The 13,568-nt window shown below is 52.3% G+C and overlaps 1 protein-coding gene across 1 annotated transcript; it reads left to right on the top strand.

Moving 5' to 3' along the window:
* The first annotated feature begins 252 nt into the window (after nucleotides 1-252).
* Nptx2 (neuronal pentraxin 2) lies at nucleotides 253-11,817 on the top strand. The gene is made up of 5 exons (XM_075973413.1): nucleotides 253-858; nucleotides 2,445-2,661; nucleotides 7,812-8,056; nucleotides 9,558-9,737; nucleotides 10,403-11,817. Exons 1-5 carry the CDS (start codon nucleotides 430-432, stop codon nucleotides 10,628-10,630), a joined length of 1,299 nt encoding a protein of 432 aa, XP_075829528.1. The 5' UTR covers nucleotides 253-429; the 3' UTR covers nucleotides 10,631-11,817.
* The last annotated feature ends 1,751 nt before the right edge of the window (nucleotides 11,818-13,568 follow it).

The raw sequence follows: 13,568 nt of genomic DNA, 5'->3' as shown, positions 1-13,568 counted from the left end.
GTGAGAGGCCTGCCAACGCTTTCTATGACCGTTTTGAACTCGTTTTCCTTTACAAAGGAGCCTTGGGGACCCCGCATTCGCGCCTCTGGAACACTGCCCACGCTAGCCTGGCCGGCTTAGCGATTCGCCCCCGCCCCGCCCTCCGCGTGACGCGCACGCGGGAAGACCAATCAGAGAACGCTACTCGAGCCCCACGCACCGGTAGCCCCGCCCTCCAAGCTTAAGAAAGGGCGCGCGGGCAGAGCCCCGGCCAGAACGGCGCTCAAAGCGGAGAGCGGTTTTCTGTGACAGCAGGCGGCGCTTGTGCTGCCAGTTCCGTGCTGCACGCGGTTCCCTCGAGCGCCACGCTCGGACAGACGTTGCCGGCCGCGAAGGCGCCCAGACGGCAACCCGGAGACCCATGCAGAAGTGAGCGCGCGGGTCAGCGAGATGCTGGCGCTGCTGACAGCCGGCGTGGCGCTCGCCGTGGCCGCGGGAGGAGCCCAGGACAGTCCGATACCTGGCAGTCGCTTCGTGTGCACCGCGTTGCCCCCCGAAGCGGCGGGCGCCGGTTGCCCGCTGCCCGCGATGCCTATGCAGGGCGGCACGCTGAGCCCCGAGGAGGAGCTGCGAGCTGCTGTGCTCCAGCTGCGCGAGACCGTCGTGCAGCAAAAGGAGACTCTGGGTGCCCAGCGCGAGGCCATCCGTGAGCTCACCGGCAAGCTGGCCCGCTGTGAGGGGCTGGCAGGGGGCAAGGCGCGCGGCTCGGGGGCCACGGGCAAGGACACCATGGGCGACCTGCCTCGGGACCCGGGCCACGTCGTGGAACAGCTCAGCCGCTCGCTGCAGACCCTCAAGGACCGCTTGGAGAACCTCGAGGTAGCTGCGCGCGAGGGGCATCTAGCGGGTGGTGGCTCCAGGATCGTAGATCAGAGGGTGCGGGAGAAATGGGTACCCGCGCGCCCAGCCCTGCGAGAGCTGAGTTCGGGGGTGCAAGCCTCGCTCCTGCTCTGGATCTTACGGGGATGACTTCCCTTCTCTCTGTCCTCCTCTGTCCCCTTGTCGGATGGGAAAGGTGAAATCCCCACTCCCATCTCTATCCCGTGGCGCGCGGGGTCTTACCCACTAGACTTATTGAGAACTTACTGAGGTTTTTGACTATTGAACCCAGAACGCCTAGCCTGGAGGGCAATGCCGGTGACCCCGGCAGCCTGTTTCCTCCTCTCCTTGCAAAACTCTGCAATCGGAAGCGGGACACGCTCCTTCTGGCTGTGCCCAGTGCTAAGAGCCTGTCGCCAGAGGTCAGCTGCCCCTGGGCATCTGGTGTTTTCTTTGACAAATTGGGTCCGAGAGTGGGAGGACTGGGTTTGAGGGATCTGCGAGAGAGTGGAGGGGAAGGAAAGCCAGCGACCCCAGAATGCAAACAAGCCCCTTTTAAACCTCAAAGACGCTTCTATTCATCGAGTCAGATCGTTTTTCTAAGGTGTCCTTCGCCATGACTTTAGCAGAACCGACTTTATCCCCGCTGTCTTCTCCCGTGTGCAGTTTGGAACTTTGGGGGAGAAATCTTCAATTAATTTTCATCTTACTTCCCACCTTGTTTAAGACGTGTGGACATTTCTGTTAACAACGTTTATCAAAATACCTATTAGCAAAAAAAAGTTTAAATTACAGGTGTTAATTATTGCTAAATTATTGGAGGGTTTCTCTTGGCATAATGGCTCTATACAGTACTTTCAGCATCTGTAGATCCCATGAGTCATTAAGATTACTAAGAGCTAACACTTCTTGAGTTCTAAATGTGACTCAGGCATATTATTTAATTTTAACCCTTGTAACAGAGAATAGCACGAGGCGGGTCCTGCTTTCTACGCTGGAACACAGAATTACAGGAGCTTTGCCAAGGGCTCATGGCTGAGGGTGGCAGACTGCCACTGAGCCAGCATGATGGCAGAGGAGTCAGAGAAATAGGAAGTCAGGATTTGGATGCAGCCCTAAAAACAAAGCTCTCTGGGGGTTAGAATAGTAATGTCTTGTGCGTGTCATTTTCCAGGAATATCTCTGAGCACTTTTACCATTTTACCGTTTTGAAATTTGGGGACCTTCCTTGTTCATTTCTAAACGAAAGCTCACTGTACCATTGATTAATTGCTTGAAAAAAAATCTTGCCTGTGTTTTGGGCTTTTGATGACATAGAATTATAGATGTTGGCTAAAGCAGCTTCTCAAGAGGAGAAAGTGAGATTCTCAAGTTTCAAATATTGCGGCGAAGTAATTGTTGTCTGACTTTGAAAGCCTTTCCCTACCAAAAAAAAAAGAGGTTTCAGTAAAATGTTCTCGTTTGAGCCCCTGGCACCATTTAAAGCTGCGTTGGAAGCTTCTTGCTGTGTGGTTGGGTCATTGGAGCCGCATGCCACAGTTTCTGTTCAGCTGGCCTGAATATGTCCCCCTCCCACCCTTCCAAAGCTCCAACTCCGCACGAACGTATCTAATGCCGGGCTGCCAAGCGACTTTCGGGAGGTGCTCCAGCGGAGGCTCGGGGAGCTGGAGAGGCAGCTGCTGCGCAAGGTGGCCGAGCTGGAGGATGAGAAGTCCCTGCTCCACAATGAGACGTCGGCTCACCGGCAAAAGACAGAGAGTACATTGAACGCGCTGCTGCAGAGGGTGACAGAGCTGGAGCGAGGTACGTGCTGTGTGCCTGATGCTCTGTCTGAGAGTGGCCTCCTTTTTCCCACACTGGGCAGACCTAGGATTTCCATTTATGGGCAGCAAGGAAGTGGTGATACAGAGGTACAACATGAAGATGGCTCTCAGATGTTTGCGTAAATCACAAAGGTGACTGACAGTGGTCATGAGAATTAGCCCCGAGCCCCACCAGCATTATCCAGGGAAAACAAAGAATCTCGGGACCAGCTTGGCTCAGCAGCCTGACATCTGACCTCCTGCCAGATGGGTAGTTCAACCTCTTTTTAACCAGTCATTGTAGCAGATTCTACTTATCTTTCTCATTCATTCGGTGGTGGGTAAGATTCTCCCACTGGAGACAGGAAGGGAGAAGAAATTAAGGGTCCTAGATGCTTCGGTTTGTGGTCTCAATCCCCAACTCTCTGGGTGCCCTGTGGAGTTTTAGGCTTGGCGGCAGAGGGTATAGGATTATAATCTCAGATGCCCTAAACTGACAAAGGCACTTTCAGTTCATGATTGACAGGAGGCTGTCCAGTAGCAAAATGTGCAGTGACTCTTGTAATGAGAAGCAGGGGAAGATGGAGCAGGGAGTGGGCTAATGGGATATTGTTTCATTAGGAGTCCCAGGTCGCCCATGTCTCCTCCTTTCCTATTGTTTCCCTTGCCTTTCTTATATAAGGAACAGAAGTGTGGCTTACCTGTTTGACTTCAGTTCTGGTTTTGTTTGTTTGTTTGTTTGTTCGTTTTTATCTCTTGAAAGGAATTTTGTTACATAGCCTAAACTGTCCTTCAGCTTGTCATCCTCCTGCATCAGCCTCCCAAATTCTGGGATCACAGGCCTGTGCTACCATCTCTGGCTTAACATTGACTCTTGAGTTTTTAAAACAGTTTCTTTTGCCTTACTCTGCTGCTCGGTGACTCTGGGAGGTCACCAGTCTCAGAGCTCTGATGCCTTTCTTGCCTTACAAGGAGGGCAGCGTCTACCCCCCCACAACCGTAGTGGAGCCTTGGGATGCACAGGGCCACGGAGTGAACCCAGTCATAAGCAACTGAAGCGGGGAACTAGAACCAGAGGGGCCTTGCTTGGCATAGTGGTCAGCTGGCCCACAAGGAGACAGGTCAGTAGAAAGCTGAGGCAGAGGGGAACTAATGCCAGGCAGCATGCTGAGTGTCATACCCATTTCACAGATGAGGAAACGCTCACTTCCCAGGCAGACACTGTCACAGTGACGTAAACCTGAGCCCCGCCATGCTCTGTTGCTGGACTCCAGGCCAGTGGATAGTTACTTGGGAGCTTTTCCACATGTTCTCAGCCAGAAGGGAACAGTCAGGGCTCAGGCCCAGCTGTGCTGGTTCTGGCAGGCACATCAGTGCCCCTTTGTTCTCGCTGAAGGCTCACAGCTGAATGGGCCACACGATGCTGCGTTCCACAAGAGCCAAGCCTCTTGTACAGCAGTGGTTCAGAGAAGTCACGAAGCTTCTTCACACTGCATGCATATATATATATATATGTATATGCACATGTTATTACATATATGTATATATAATTGATGACTTTCTTGCCTGACAAAAAGGAGGGTAGTGTGTGGTGTTTTGCCTGCATGCACATGTATGCCGCATTTATACCCGGTGCCCATGGAGCCTAGAAAAGGTTGTTGAATCTGCTGGAACTGGAGTTACAGATGATTGTGGCCCACCCTGTGGGTGCTGAGAGATAAGCCTGGGTCCTCTCCAAGATCAACAAGTGTTCTTTTTATTTATTTATTTATTTTTAATTTATTAGATTTTTAAAAAATACCAATCCAAGTTCCCACTCCCTCCCTTTCTCTCACTCCCACACCACCCCCATCCAATCCTCAGGGACACATTGCTTTGTGGAAGGTCCAATGCCCTCCCTACTGTATCTAGGCTGAGCAAGGTATACATCCAAAGAGAATAGGATCCCAAAAAGCCAGTACCTGCAGTAGGGATAAATCCTGGTGCCCATGCCAGTGGCCCCTCAGTCTGCCATGGCAATTCAACTGTCAACCACATTCAAAGGGAATAGTTTGGTCCTATGCTTGTTCCTTCCCTGTCCAGCTGGAGTCGGTGAGCTCCCATTAGCTCAGGTAGACTGTTTCAGTGGGTGAACCCATCATGGTCTTGACCTCTTTGCTCATATTCTCATTCCTCCCACTCTTCGACTTCAACAAGTGTTCTTAATTGCTAAGTCATCTCCAGTCCCAGACTTTCCTTTGACTCCCCCACCATGGGAATGCTAGACTTTTTCCTTGTGTTCCACCTACACAGTTCTGGAATGAGCCTTAAAGGAAAATGACCATCTGGTAAGCCATTTGTTTCTGGGCACTTCTGAACGTATGCTCATTCTGCTTTGTGTCCACTGTACAGGCGTGTGTAGATGCTCAGCCCCCAAAGTTCACTATCAGTGGAAACTTCACCAGGTTCCTTAGACGCATCCAGCCGAGCCCAGTAGAGGTAGGCCTCAGCCACGTGGCCAATTAGGAAGGCTTTGGAGAATCTCTGTCCTCTGGTCCTTCATTCTGCATCAGTTCTAAACCAATGGCTACTTGTGGGGTCTGCATCTTCTATTGGCCCTGCTACCGGTATCCATGGCAGGTACAAATGAGGCGATAATGATCTTTCTACCTCCGCAGAGCTGAGAAGATTGGTAGTGATCCCAGAGAAGAAATGGGCTTTTATCCCTGCTGGGCATGGAACTCTCTAGAGCCCAGCAGGTAGCCAGCCACTGACTCTGCACAGCACCCGTGTTCCCAGGGTGCCCATTTCGCTAGGTTGCAAGACCTGTTCATTTGCAAAGGATCCAGAGTCCAGGCCAGCTGGCCAGGTGCAGCTGGCTGGGTGTTGAAATCAACACTGGCACGGAAAGTACCAGAGTCTCCTCCCCTCGAGCCCCAGGCTGCCTGCCCCCCTGCTTAGGCTTGTCCACCACCTGCAGTTTCTGATTTATTGGTCAAGCCTTTTAATTCCTTAATTGGTTCTAACTAAGTTTCCTCTGAACCTCCAAGCTGTTTTTATTCAAATAAAGGGTACCAGTTTTCAGGCTAGAGCCCCCTTCTCTGCCTCTCAGCTCTCCTAGCTCTAATTAAACATATCTATTGTCACCGACCTAATGATATTACAGACCCCGAGTCTTATTAAATTGGCAAGCCTGCCCACCTGCAAGCATAGAAGCCATTTCTCCTTATTAGATAATGATGCCTTCATTAAGAACATGGCCATTTGCCGCCTGAAGACTAAGCGCCCGTGGCTGTATGCAGTGGAAAAAGGGAGGGACTTCCGGTCCTATTGGTAAAGTAGCTGTGTGACCTTGGACAAGTCATTTCTCTGAGCCTCAGCACAATCGTCCAGCCTGAAAAATTGGAAAGGGTGTTGTCTGGTTCTCTCTCTCCTTTTCCTCAGCATAATCGGGGACAAGCCTTTGCTTTTACTATGGACTGCTTCCTCAGGTGCTTGAGAGGGCCAGGTCTTTCCAGCTCTGGACAGGGGCTCACCAGGTCTGCAGCCTGTTCTGAGGGATCCTTTCATGGGACGTCAGGATGAATCAAGGAGACTACACAGCAGCCGAGGCATAAACAGATACTAGCCAGAAAACCTGGAGACCAGAAAGGTGACCCTGGACTCTGCTATTGGGTTGTGCAGGAGATCCTGATCGTGTAAGATTGTCTGGCTGTCTGGCCCTTTGGGGTGCTTAATACATAGTTATTGGTGTGTGAAGAATAGTGAGTCCCCCTCGCTGCTGGCAGGATCTGATCTTGTGGACACGAAAAGCTTTCACTGCGGCCACTCACAGAGTCAATCAGTTCCCTGCAAACTTTGGGCAACGCAGCTGTGAGCTTAAGTCAAGACCATGCTGAAAGTCACATGCCATGTAAGAACTGGTTTGCAAAGACCTCAGAAGTGCCGTGTACACGAGGACAGTCTGAGGTGGGAGGGAGGACGGTCTCACCGTTGACCAGGGATTAGCCTGAGGGTGGGGTACCTTTGCAGGTATCTGTCTGGCCCTGGTTCCACATTACAGAAAACAGTTGCGCAGCCCAGTGCCGTCTAGAGAAGGAAAGGTCACATCGGGGGCAAAGCGTTTACCAGCAGGGCCCGAGACAAACTGCCACTTCTGAGCAAAGCTGCCGGTGGGACCTCAAGTCTGCCGCTAATCGTCTGCCGTGACAAGCGAGGCAGGCGGACTTTTGCTCACAAGTGTTTATTGAGGGCTCGGGTCCCCAGGAGACATTTCCTCCTCCAAGCTCTGGTCCCACCTGTTTCAAAGCCTGCCCTAATGGAAGAAGCCAGAGGGACTGAGAGCTCTGGGAAAAATGGGAGGAAACAAGACTCCTGATGACGACTTCCCTGGCTTTTACAGAACGAGAACATTAAATCCAGTTTCTCTCTAGACCCTCCAGTTTCTAGTCAGCGAGACTGTGAGACTAGAAAATGGCAACCAGAAAGGACCTGAGTCGGGTGCTTTGTGTATGTGTCTTTTACTTGTGGACTAAAGAAACTTCTTGCAGGCTGTGTGGTGCACATCTGTAAACCCATTACTTGCTAGGCTGAGGCAGGGACATTGTGAGTTCAAAGCCAGCCTGGGCAACCGTCTGTGCAGTAAGGCCTTTACACAAAGATAGATGGAAATGAAGAGGCCTCTTTAAAAAACTTCCTTGTTGTTATGTGTATGTGCCTGGGTATGTGTGTGTATGCCATGCATGTACAATGCGGTGGGGGCCAGAAGAGAGGGTTAGAGCCTGGAACTGGAGCTACAGATGCTTGTGAGCTGCCCTGTGACAACTGGGAGTCAACCCCGTGTCCTCTGGAAGAGCAGCCGGTGCGCTTAGCAGCTGGGCTACCTCTCTAGCTCCGAGGTCGCTTCTCCTCTCCTAACGGGCTGGGTGTGGGGCCACAGACCCGCAGGCCTTCTCACGTCATAGGCTTTTCATGGTTCCTTAGCCTACCCTTGAGTCTTCCTCTAATCCCTGCCTTCCTGTCCTTTCCCCTGCTACTGGCTTTGGTCTGTCTTCCCCACCAGAACGTAAGCTTCCAGGAGGCGAGGGCCGTCCCTAGAGCTGCTGGGTTTGGGTGCTGATGTGGTGTGCTGGGCCAGGCTGGCCGGCTATAGTCTCTTTTCCTTCCACCCAGGCAATAGCGCATTCAAGTCACCAGATGCGTTCAAAGTGTCCCTTCCTCTCCGCACGAACTACCTGTACGGCAAGATCAAGAAGACACTGCCCGAGCTGTACGCCTTCACCATCTGCCTGTGGCTACGCTCCAGCGCCTCCCCAGGCATCGGCACGCCATTCTCCTACGCTGTGCCCGGGCAAGCCAATGAGATTGTGCTGATAGAGTGGGGTAACAACCCCATCGAGCTGCTCATCAACGACAAGGTGAGGTCCGCTTGAACGTCATCCTGGCGTCTGAGGGCACAGACCCTGCAGGAAGTCAGCCCTTTGCTGACACATGGTAGCACACAGCAGAATCTGGACAGCCATAGTACCATAGGGGTGTGGTGTTGCCCTCCTCCGCATGGAGGAGGTGCTCACCCTCCAAAGGGCCGACAGTGGTTGGGGGGTGGCATAGCGTATCTGAGCCCATGAAGACCTGAGCTCTGAGTCTGGCCAAGAGGCAGTAGAGGATCCGGGTGCTGAAGGAGTGTTGAAGGACAGGGAAGCAGGACTCCACATGAAGGGGCAGCCTATGTGTCCCTCCTAATGCGTCATCAGACCACAGAATAACAAGGGACAGTCCCACAGCCACACTCCCTCACTCACCATTCTAGTCTGCTCCTGCCCCGCCCTATTCCGCCCCTGGCAACCGCTCTTCTCTTCTGCTCTGCGGTCTTGCCTTTCCCAGCACAGACGCCCCATCTGCATAGGCATTCTGGAGTATGGTCTCCTCAAGACTAGTTTGGAGCTCTGGTCACTCAGCCCCCTAGTGGGGCTCAGGGGCACAGCCTTTCTGTACTTGGGAAGATAATGCAGAATGACTGTGAATTTAAAGTCAGCTTGTGGCTCACAGTGAAACCCTGGCTCTAACCAAAACAAACGAATCAAACTTTTCTCCTACAGTCAGATCCAACACCATAAAAGAGTGTCCTTAGTCCGGCATTTGAAAGGCTGCCACTGCTGTGGATGCCCCAAGCCCAGCCTCCATTTGGAGTGGGAGTAGAGGGGACCCCCACCCCTTGCCATCCCTACCTCTCACCACCCCCTCCCCTGCCTGCCTGTGATCTTTATCAAACTGTAGTATATTTTTACGTAGGGAGACTGTAGAGAAGTTGAGTGGAGTGGAATGATCCTGTGTGGCTTCTAGCAGAGGCAGCTTTCCTGCACTAAGGATTTATTGTTCTAAATAACACCTTAGTGCCTGAGAGCCTTGTTTTCCTCTCCCTTTAGACCTCCTGTAAACATTCAATTCCTGGGAGGGAGACTTCAGGTTGCTAGGAGACCAACAGTAACAACAGGGCTATGGCAGCCTTGTGCTCACAGGCTGCTGGGGCGATCCTGAAGTGGAGTGTGGGGTCTGTATGTGCATAGTCCTGTAGGACGCTGACATACACTTGGATCCTCCTGCCCTTCCCTTGCATGGGTGAGGCTTGGCACGCACACAGTGTTAGATAAGTTTCTACACCCAGAGCTCAGGCTAGCATGGAGGGTAAGTCTGTGGCCAAGCCCAGAACCATGAATGCCCAGTTCCCTGATTACCACACACAAGGCAGATGGGGGTTGGGTGTATCCATCACAAGACAGGGAAGGGGGGCCCAGCAGGAATCCTGATTAGTGGAAAGAAGAGTAGCCCTAGGACTCCAGGTGGCAGTCAGTCCACTCCCTGGAGCCATCTGTGGGATTGGGACCTGGCAAGTCCTCACCTGCCTGTTGACGCCCGCAGGTGGCACAGCTGCCCTTGTTCGTCAGTGATGGCAAATGGCACCACATCTGCATCACCTGGACCACTCGAGACGGCATGTGGGAAGCATTCCAGGATGGGGAGAAACTCGGCACGGGGGAGAACCTGGCACCCTGGCATCCCATCAAGCCTGGGGGTGTGCTCATCCTGGGGCAGGAGCAGGTGGGTACCCTCTCGGGCATGCTACGAAGGAGGTTGTGCAACCCAACCACCCAGAATCCTCTTGTTCTGCCTCCCAGGCCCTGCACTGTGTCCTGACAGCCGGCCCTGTGAGCACAGCCCCAGACACATGAACACAGTATCTGACAAAGAGGTGTGGGGTGTCCTTGTAGTCACAGGGTCATCTAGTGGCTCAGGTGCCACTGCCTGTAGGGTAAACACTGTAGAAAGGCATCGCCAGTGTCCCCGGAGTCCCTGTATATGCACCTAGGGTGCCTGCGGGGGAACTGGGAAGAAAGATGATCCAGAAAACTGTGGGTGAGGGGCAGCAAAGAAGCCAGCCGGTCCTGGGCAGGGAAGAGCTGGCTTAGCGGTCCCTAAGCACGTCAGGGGCTGGCAGTCCCGTTCATGGCCTCCTTCCTCAGCTCCTCCACTACGTCTCCCCTGACAGGGGCTGAGAGGCAAGCTTTAGGCAACTGCTTTTCTCTTCTGCCTCAGTTTCTCCTGTATAAATGGGTGGTTTGAATAAAGCCATTTCCCACACCTCAAATGCCATGAGGCTGCAGGACCTATAGAATCAAGGTTCTCTCCATCTTGCTTTCCTGGAGAGTCAGGAGGCCAGTCCTACTTGTGAACCTGTCCCAAAGTGTCTGTTTTCCATTTTCCAGGACACTGTGGGAGGCAGATTTGATGCCACACAGGCCTTTGTCGGAGAGCTTAGCCAGTTCAACATATGGGACCATGTCCTCCGGGCACAAGAAATCATCAACATCGCCAACTGCTCCACGAACATGCCTGGAAACATCATCCCGTGGGTGGACAACAATGTCGATGTGTTTGGAGGGGCTTCCAAGTGGCCTGTGGAGACGTGTGAGGAGCGGCTCCTGGATTTGTAGCTCCCTTCTCCCTGTCCAGGAGGCCAAGATGGGGCTGTCCTGGGAGTTCAAGCCTTAGAAGGTAGAGAAGAACCGAAGCTAGAGCCCCGGTTCAGTTAAAACCTCTGGCCTGAATGGAAAAGAGCCAGAACCCCTCCCTGGAGGCCTCTAAGGCAGGCTGTGTGGCCACCCTTGTCTTAGGCTCTTTTGTTTCTTCTCACGATTTTGTCGTTTTTTTTTGGGGGGGGGGTAGTGCCAGAATCCCTTGGGGAGAATCCTGAGCCACTTCCTGCTGGGGTTTCTATTGAAGTCTGTGAGCCCTTCCTCCAGCCCCTGTAAATGCTAGTGGAGCCCAGCCCTACCTGTCCTTTTGGATCCTTGGTGTCCTATGTGTGCTTCCTGTTTGTCCGATTTGATGGCCGCGTGGCCATCCTACTGGGGTGCCCTGTGTCCCTTGTGTGTGTAGCACGTCCCTGCTTTCGACTGATGCGACCCCCGTCTGCAAAAGGGCCTCTCCCTTAGTGTCACGTGTGTTCCAGTCTTTCCCTCAGAGGGAATCGCAGCTGGTGGGAGGCCAGCTGCCCAGACCATCCCCACCGTCCCCCAAAGCAGAGACTACCCACGGAGAAGGTCCCCCCACAGCCTTCCCCTCCCCTGGGCCACCTCTCAGACCCACGCTTCTAAGGATCATCGCCGGGTTGGCTTTGAAAAGCTGCTCTTCTCATCTGGTGCCAAAAGTTCATTTGCAGCTTCTACAACATTCAGCGTGGTTTGGGGATTTGCTTTCTTCCCCACAAGAGAACGAACAGCTATTAGAAGCCTCCCATATTCTTTTGATGCTCAGCCCACTGTGAAGAGTGAGCTTGTTTTGTAAGCCACATTGGTTCCTGTGAGCATCTGACTGTCCCCCATCGAGTATTTCCCTTGCTACCCCCCCCGAACTTTGGAGAAAATGGGTGTCATTTGGCTGCTACTTGCTTAGTGACTCCAGGCTGCATCATATATCATAATTTATTTTAAAGAAAAAGTGATTCAGTGGGGAAATTTATAAAGCTATAAATATTATATATTTTATTTTTCATACATGTTTGAAGTGCAGATCCATGGATGCTCCATTTGTAGGATCAAGTTGACGTGCCCATCCTGACATTGTATGCCACAAGAGCTCTTGTGGTGATGGAATTTTGATTAAAGTGCACTGAAAGATGCTTCGAGCTTCTCTCTCTCTCTCTCTCTCTCTCTCTCTCTCTCTCTCTCACACACACACACACACAACCAGCTAGTCTAGGAGGGGTGGGGCTTTGTGCTTCCCAGCTAATGCATGGCTGACTTGGTTTGCCCAAGCCTAGCTGTGGACAGACACACCTGTTTCTGAAGGACACGGAGTGTTGACACTTGGAGTAGAATATGGTCTAAGTGTGTGCCCTCCTCCCTCCGCATCCCGCTATGGATGCCCAGCAGACTGTCGGTCCCTAGCCCATCCGAGGAGCCCCCGAGCTCTGATCTGCACCTTCTCTGTAAGGTATTCTTATGGCATCTCCCTGAAAGCCAATCTCAAGTCACAGGGGAAAAGTGGCATTTGGCACATGTGTGTATGTGTGCAGGTGCGTGTGTGTGCAAGTGGAGGTCTCATTCTTCAAGCACCTTAGAAAAGTCTTTCCTCATGAGTATGTGTATGTGTGCACACAGACATGTGTTCGTCCCATTGGGCTTGTGTGTGGAAGTCAATGGAAGCCCTCAGGTGTTGATCCTCACCTTCCACCTTGTTTGAAGCAGGGTCCTTTCTGTGTTTGCCAGGCCAGCTTCTGGGACTTTCTCATGGCCTTCAGCTCACCATAGGAAAGCCAAAGTTACAGACACACTACTGTGCCTTAAGCTTAACACAGCAAGAGCTTTACCTACTGGGTCATTTCTTCAGCCTCTCTACCCACTTTTTAAAATGTCCAGTCTCTCACTGACCTGGAACTCCCAATGTAAGCTAGGTTGCCTCTCTCTTCAGCACTGGGGATCGAACCCACGTCTTTGTGCTATCAAGCCATTGCTCTTCAGCCCAACTTTTGCACGTCTATAGCCAGTGAAAGGCAGGCGGTCCAGGGGCAGAAACCAGCCTTTGGGCCCGGAGACCTTGTACCTTGCCCCTGCCCCCTGCCTTCTTGTCTTTGGTTCTGCAGGGCCAGATGCCACTGTGTCCTTCCAGAGCCCCTTCCGTGTGCCCACCTGGTTCTGGCTGGCACAGTGATCGTCTCTTTACGGTCAACACTCTCCACTTCTGTGTCTACTCTCTTGGCAAAAGCACGGCAGTGTTTTTAGTTACATGGAAAGTGGCCTCTAACTGCGTGGCCACCTGACTTCATAAGCCAGATCTGCTTGATTCCGAGGCTCCGTGGGACTCAGCCTCCAGAACCAGAACCAAGGTCACAGAGGTCTCCAGAGTCTGTTTCCAATGTGAATTATCACTTGGCAGAGCGAACATCATTAGTGTTGGGTAGAACATGAAATTAGGCCAGATGCCCTGCTTGGGGGCCTTTGGAGTTCTCCGTGATGAAGCTGGTGGAGAGCCGTTTATTTTTAATCCCTTTCATGGTGAGACTCAGCCAGGCAGCTCTCCGTGGAACGGTACCTAGCGGGGCTGGGGAGACGGCGCAGTCTGTGAAGTGATGTAAAGTGATGTGCAAGCAGGTGACGAGCAGATCCCTAGCACCCATGTTAAAGATCAAATAAATAGATAAATAAATAAATGTTTTTTTTTTAAAAAAAACCATGAAATAGCTGAGTACAGGGTCTCAGCAAAGGTCTGTAACACCAGCAGTAACAGAGGGTGGGATCCCTGGAGCCCATTGGCTGGCCAGCCTACCAGGTTCAGGTTCAGTGACAGCCCCTACCAAAATATGAAGTGGAGAGATAGAGGAAGAATCTCTAAATTCCCTCTGGTGCGCACGCACACTCTTGGGCTCACACC

Source organism: Microtus pennsylvanicus, chromosome 1, assembly GCF_037038515.1.
Source record: "Microtus pennsylvanicus isolate mMicPen1 chromosome 1, mMicPen1.hap1, whole genome shotgun sequence".
Taxonomy (NCBI): Eukaryota; Metazoa; Chordata; class Mammalia; order Rodentia; family Cricetidae; genus Microtus; species Microtus pennsylvanicus.
Note: the sequence above shows the minus strand (reverse complement) of the source record. Positions and strands in the feature narration are given on the sequence as shown.